General features: G+C 39.8%; 1 protein-coding gene across 1 annotated transcript; it reads right to left on the minus strand.

The window, feature by feature from the left end:
* Nucleotides 1-6,584: 6,584 nt before the first annotated feature.
* Nucleotides 6,585-6,953, minus strand: LOC102831836 (histone H2B subacrosomal variant-like). Its single transcript, XM_006875275.1, has one exon. The coding sequence runs from the start codon at nt 6,951-6,953 to the stop codon at nt 6,585-6,587; it is 369 nt and encodes a 122-aa protein (XP_006875337.1).
* Between the last annotated feature and the right edge of the window lie 572 nt (nt 6,954-7,525).

Below are 7,525 nucleotides of genomic sequence, written 5' to 3' on the forward strand. Positions count from 1 at the left end.
AAGATCTGGAGTTAGAGAAAACAAAAAGGGAAAAAATACTCAGCATTTTTCAAGATAAGAAAACTGAAGAAAAATTCAAACCTTGACTTTTAATATTGAAGATTTCTATGGGCAAAATATTGAATGATGCAGAAAGCATCAAAAGAAGATGGAAGGAATACACAGAGTCACTGTACCAAAGAAAGGGTTGATGTTCAACCTTTTCAAGTGTTAGCATATGATCAAGAGCCAATGAAGTCCAAGGTGTACTAAGAACATTGGCAAAGACCAAGGCTCTGGGAATTGGTGGAATACAAAATGAAATCTTTCAACAAATTGATGTAGCACTAGAGGCACTCACTTTATCTATGCCAAGAAATTTGGAAGACAGCTACCTTGCCAACTGATGGGAAGAGATCCTTATTTATGCCCATTCCAAGAGAGGTGATCCAATGTAAAATGGTCCTACTGATATAAAAAGTATGCACTGAGATAATTTTGATCCTTTGCAAATATGTAGCAGGCTACATCTTTTAAACTGTAAAAGTTATGTTGATGTTATGAACTTACCCCCAAATATATTTTTAAAGATTGCAACTCTTAAAGTAGCAATAAAAGAGTAAAGTGGGTATTTGTACAAACATACTTTGATATAATCTGACTTGTAACTAATTTCAGAGAACTTTTACCTAGAATTCTGATCTTATTTTGAAGTTTTAAATTTCTGTTATTTTAAAACATTTCAAACACATGCATAAAAGTTGTTGTTGTTGTCAGGTGCCATCGAGTTGGAACCGAATCATAGCGACCCCATGCACAGCAGAACGAAACAATGTCTGATCCTGGGCCAATGTCACTACCGCTGCCACACTTGAGTCCATCAATGATGCCACCTGGCCAATCCATCTTGTTGGGGGTCTTCCTCTTTTTCTCTGACCCTCCACTTTACCCAGCATGACATCCTTCTCCAGCGACTGTTCTCTCCGGACAATACGTCCAAAGTATGAGAGACGAAGCCTAGTCATCTTGCCTCCAAGGAGCACTCTGGCTGCACTTCTTCCAAAACAGATCTATTGGTTCTTTTGGAAGCCCATGGCACTTTCAGTATTCTCCTCCAACACCACAACTCAAAGGCATCAATTCTTCTATGATCTTCCTTATTCACTGTCCAGCTTTCACATCCATATGAAGTAATTGAAAATACCGTGGCTTGGCTCAGGCGCACCTTAGTCCTCAAGCTGACATCTCTGCTCTTCAATACTTTAAAAAGTTCCTGTGCAGCATAAAAGTAGAGACTAATTTATAGAGAACCTCATTTCCTTTAGCCAAATTTAATACAGTTTATAATAAACATGTGTGTGTGTGTGTGAATGCTTGGTTAGTTCCAATTATTGAATACCATCTGTATTTAGTGTCTTTTTGTTTTTTCCCTTTTTGTTGGACATCAAATGTATTTGTAGCTTTAAAATGATATTATGTAGCATTGTATAGATCATCATTTTTGTTTAATCTGTTGCTTTTTCTTGAAGGAGACCAGTTGTAGCATTTTTTGCAGATGGACAAAAGGACCTGGAACTAGTTGGTGACTTCCCTTATCCCTCTGAATCACACTGGCCATGGCCTTGTAATTGCAAGATTCCCTGTCACCTGTAGAAAATAATGTTATTTCCCACAGAGAAGATTGCTTTAGAAAGGCCCAAGAATGTGAGAGGAATTTGTTGCAATTTCTGGTTCCAGCCACAAGCAAAAACATGTGATAAGATGGTAACAATGTACCCCTGCAAAAGAATGTATTGTTTCAGTATTTAGCATTTTTATGCTAATAATTTGAAAAGTGAGCTGTGTGAGTCAACCTCGCATTGCTGTGGAGTTGATTCCTACTCATAACAACCCTGTATACAATCTCCAAGGAGTAGTGAGTGGGTTTGAATCACTGACCTTGCAGTTAGCAGTCCAGTGCTTATCTGGAAATTTTGCCTTATTGCAGACTATGCCAAAGGAATAGTAATGTGTAAACCAGGGATTGGCAAACATTTTCGTACAAAATCCATATTTTTTGTTGTTGTTAAGTGCTATTGAGTCAGTTCTGACTCATAATGACCCTGTTTAGGGTTTCCAAGGAGCAGCTGGTGAGTTTGAACTGCTGCTCTTGCTGTTCAAATTGACTTTGCATTATCCTACAGTACCACACCAAAGCCATATAGTATATCTTTTTTTTTTCTTCATGATAAACACACTGGACTGAGAACCCCAAGGTCTGTAGTTTGAGCCCACCAGTTGCTCAGTGGAAAAGGCATTCTGCCTTGGAAACCCTATACGGGATCACTATGAATCAAAACCAACTGGATCACATTTAACAACAATAACAATAACAACTAAACTATAAAAACCTTTCTTAGCGCCTTTCAAAAACAAAAAAGCAAGAAAGTAAAAAGCAAAGCCAAACCCATTGTCATGTTAATTCAAAGCCACTGCAACCCTTTAGGATGAGTGTAACTGTGCCATAGGGTTCCCAAGGCTGTAATCCTTACCGAACAAGCAGTCTGCCACATCTTTCTCCCAATGAGTGGCTAGTATGTTCAAACCAGTTAGCAGCAAAGTGCTTAACCATTGCACCACCATGGCTCCTTCATAGGACCATTCCCTCCATAACCCTCTGAAAAACTGCTACTAGATGTGGTCCATGGGACATAATTTGCGAGCCCTTGATAGGCCATGATGTCCCATTTTACCAAAACCACAACTAAGCGATAGCCAATACGTGGCCAGTGACTACTGTCTGGGCCTGACTCGAATAAGATGAATAGAGCTTGTTTGGTCTATTTCCTGAAACAATGGGAAACAAGTGAGCAAATTGACCAAAACAGAGAGTGGATCCTAATGAGAGACTAAGGGAATAGCTCTAGAACAGACTCCTGCCCCAGAATAAACATATAACAAAGTATACAGAATATACATACAACACTTCTTTTTTTGAAGAAGTGATATGAAAGTACTCTGGTAGCTTAGTGGCTACAAGTTGGCATGCTAACCTCAAGGTCAGCAGTTTGAAGCTACCAGAAGTTCCATGGAAGAAAGATGAGGTTTTCTGCACCTGTAAAGATTTACTTCCTTGGAAACGTTATGCAGGGTCGCTAGGAGTCAGATCCTGCTCCACGGCACACCACCACCACTTATCGGATGCCTGCCTGGCTAACAGTCATATTATGAGGCTTGTTATCAGAAAGACTTAAATTAGTCTCATCCACTGCTAATGGAGGAGTCCTGGTGTGGTGCTGTAGGATAAGCACTGGATTGGTAATCACAAGGTCAGCACTTCAAACCCACCAGTCACTCCTCAGAAACCCTATACAGGGTCATTATGATTTGGAACCAACTTGACAGCACTTAACAACTATTAATGGGTATATAAATTGGTACCAACCCTTTGGAATCTAGTTGAATGTGGGCATGTGGTAGTTAAAGTTTTGAGTCATCTTGTTTGGCCAGGATTCTCAGTGGTTTCACAGTTAAAATGTCATTATCACCTCCATGATAGGCTCTAATATTATGCAGTCACCCCATGAAGTGATCTCATGTGATCAGCTAGGAGCTGATGTAATTACCCTATGTGTTGTAAATCCTCACTTCTGTGATGCTAACGGAGTCCTGGTGTGGCAATGTAGTCCTGGTGTGGCAATGTAGTCCTGGTGTGGCACTGGACTGCAAGGTTTGTTTGAACCACAAGGTCAGTGGTTCAAACTCACCAGCCTCTCCTAAGAAACCCTATACAGGGTTACTTTAAGTCGGAACCAACTTGAGGGCACTTAATAACAAAACAATGATGTTAATGAGACCAGATGCGAGCTACAGATTAGGTTGTATCTGAGTCAGCTGCTTTTCATATATAAAAGGAGAGAGACTTGATTAGAGATAGCGGGGCCTACTGCCACCAAGATAGAAGAACTGAAAGTGGAGTGTATTCTTTGGGCCTGGAGGAGTCCCTGCACTGTGAAAATATTAGATTCAGAGGAAGATTGATGCTGAAACTCATGGAGAACTCCAAGGAATTCTGGGTCTACAGATGTGACAAGGACCTATCTTTAGAGCCAGTGCTCAGAATTGGGACTTGTAGCCTCCTAATCTGTGAGAAAATATATTTCTATTTGTTAAAGCCATTCACTTGTGATAGTTCTGTAGTGGCAGCACTAGAGAGCTTAGACAGGGCATCAATGAATGACCCAACAATTTCACTCTTGAGTATTTTTCCTAGGGAAATTCTTGCATATGTATACCAGAAGATATATAATGTTAACAGTTTGTAGCAGAGTGGTCCATAGTCGACTGTTAACCTGGTCAAATCCTGGCTCTGGCACTTTTTCAACTGTGTGATACATTACTCTTTTGTTCTTGTTTTCTGTGCTGTATGCTCCTCATCTGTAGATCAGGAAAATACTTTATCCTCACAAAGTTCTTGAGAAAATTAAACAGACTAATATATGTAAAGTCTAGGCACTTCAAGTCTTACTTAGTATCACATCTCCCTTTATTATATAACAGCATTGTTTGTTGATGATAGCAGAGAAAAGTTAAAACCAACCAAACAAACCAAAAAACCCACAAACAAACTAGAAAACCACCTAAGCCTCTCTGTTGTTGTTGTTAAGTGCCATCGAGTCGGTTCCGACCCATAGAGACCCTATACAGGGTTTCCGAGGGTGTAAATCTTTAGGGGAGTAGAAAGCCTCATCTTTCTCCCGCGGAGCGGCTGGTAGTTTCGAACCACTGACCTTAAGGTTCGCAGCCTGATTCGTTACTATGCTACCAGAGCTCCTTAAAGCCTCTCTAGCAGATGGATAAATACACTGTGGCATGCAACACTATCCCATATCCCGACATATCTCATTTTTTGTGTGTGCCTTGTCTTATGACACTTTGCAGATAGTGTTTTTTTTTTGTTTTTTTTTTTTAATTGAAGGTTTGTAATAACCCATTGTGATTCTGTGGGTTAATGTGCCAGACTGCAAAGTCATTTGAACTCCAAGGTCGGTGGTTCAAGCTCACAGGGTCGCTATGGTTCGGAACCAACTCGATGACACTTAACAACAACAACAATCCACTGATGAGCAAGTCTATCAGCACCATGTTTCCAACAGCATGTGCTCACTGCGTGTCTCTGAGTCACATTTTGGCAATTCTTACTATATTTAAAACTTTTTCATAACGCTATTGTGGTGGCTTCATACAATAAGCACTAGACTGCGAACTACAAGTTCTGTGGTTCGAGCCCATCAGCAGCTCTGCGTGAGAAAGATGAGGCTTTCTGCTCCTGCAAAGATTTAAAGCTTCGGAAACCCTATGTAGGATTACTATGAGTCGGAACTGACTCAACGACTCAACTGACAACAAAACATAAGATTAACTAAACCCACTAGCTGCTCCTTGGAAATCCTACACAGGGTTGCTATGAGTCGAAACAAACTCGAAGGCACTTAATAACAGCAATTCTAATTAGAGAGACACATGGTGGTTAAGTGTTCATCTGCTAAGCAAAAGATTGGTGATTTAAAGCTACCAGCAGCTCTGCAGGAGAAAGATGCGGCAATTTGCTTCCATAGAAATGATGGCCTTGAAAGTCCTACAGGACAGGTTTACTTTGTCCTGTAAGGAGTCCTGGTATGGTGCTGTCAGATAAACACTGGACTGCTAACCACAAGGTCAATGGTTTAAACTCAGCAGCCACTTCTTGGAAACCCTATGCAGGGTCACTATGAATTGGAACCTACTTGGCTGCACTTACCAATGGCATCAGGCACACAACAGTACATAGTAGTAAAAGAACAAAGGAACAAGGAAGTTAGCAACAAAACTCCGCATAGTGCTGGGGGAGATAGGATTGAGAAAGATTCAGTGAAATTTATGAAGTTCCTTTAAAAATTGTTAAGTTCATGGGTGTTCTTATACTATAAATGTAGAATTGTAAACCAAATCTTTAAAAATTACATGACTATGATGTGAGCTTGTTCAAAATAAGTTCAGGAAATACAACTAAAACAATAAAAGGAATTATTCAACATGTTCTAGAGAAAATTCAGTAGGAACTAAATTGTTTTACTGGTACTTATTCTTGAATATACTTTTTTTTTGGATAATTGATCTGTACTATGAGGGGGCTTCAAAAGTTTATGGAAAAAGTCTATTTTTTTTTTTTTAATTTCATTTTTCCATGAAGCCCATTGGTATTATGCTTCTGATTAAAATGTTTATCTTCATAAATTCAGAAGATATGTGACCTCTGGGTCAAAATAACTGCCTCAAATTATCCTGTTTATAGCAAACAATACCTTTAACTACACAGTAAGCATTGAAATTATATAATGAGATTTACATACATATATGTAGAAAAAAAGAGTCTGGGCTAAAAGCAGATGCCCTGTAGACTTAAACAGTAATACAGTTAGATAGTAAAACAGCAAGAAATTAACTCAGCCTTAGACAGAAGAGAAATAGTAAAATACCAGGAAATACCGCTATATTATAAAAACAAGACAGACTTCAATATTTAGGTGCTGGTTCGTAAGTTTGATTTACTTTCCACCAGGTTCACTTAAGCTGGTACATGGAGTTTAGGAGTGGACATATCTGTTGACTGCTTCGCTTCCAAAACCCACTGCATTCTTCGCTAGTTTCCCAGGCAACAGCAAATATACCGCCCTCTGGATATCTTCTGGGGTAAGAGTGCAACGATTTCGGAAATGCACCAGATTGCTGGCCTCCGTAGCAATGAGCTCAAAGATGTCATTGATTAGAGTGTTCATGACGCACAAGGTGTGAGACGATATGCCCTTCTGGGGAACCACTTCCTTCAGGACCCTGTTCACATAGAGTGAATAATTCCTATGGCCTAAGTCAGTACTCGAACGTAATTTCTTTCTGGAGATTGTTCTTAGATGTCTTCTGGAGCACCTGTACCTTTTGATGATGGATTTGGCCATTGTAGATGTTGTTCCTCTTCTCAGTTCTGGAGAGGTGAAGGGCCTAGGAGTGGGTGGGAGCTCTTACATTTATAGAGGCATGTCACAGTCAGACTCCTGGGCTTCTCTCTGATTGGAGGTTACTCTTCCTATGTCACAATCACCTAGCAGTGACACGGATTGGTTGTTAAGGGCAAATCTTTTCCTTGGTCAACCAAAAAACTTTCCTAAGAAGACAAAGCGAGTGTTGATGCAGGACTGAGGCTGGCTTCAGGGTAGAGAGCAAGACTGCTTTCTTTTTCTACATTTTTTCTTAGCAATTTGCAAGCATAATGTACAATAATCACAGATTTAGATAAAACCTCACTTAGTTGGGGTGCTGGTGATAAGAAAGTATAGGAAATGGTACTATAATCATTTTATGGGGGCTCTATGTAATAGCATGACACTGTACGCTAAGCACTCGATCATAAAGTTGATTTGAACTGCAGGGGTTGGTGGTTCAAATTCACCAACTCCTCAAAAACCCTATACAGGGTTGCTATGAGTCAGAACCAACTCGATGGCACTTAACAATAGCATGTTCATAAAAG

The sequence above is a fragment of the Chrysochloris asiatica genome, unplaced genomic scaffold (genome assembly GCF_000296735.1).
Source record: "Chrysochloris asiatica unplaced genomic scaffold, ChrAsi1.0 scaffold00316, whole genome shotgun sequence".
In the NCBI taxonomy this organism is placed as follows: Eukaryota; Metazoa; Chordata; class Mammalia; order Afrosoricida; family Chrysochloridae; genus Chrysochloris; species Chrysochloris asiatica.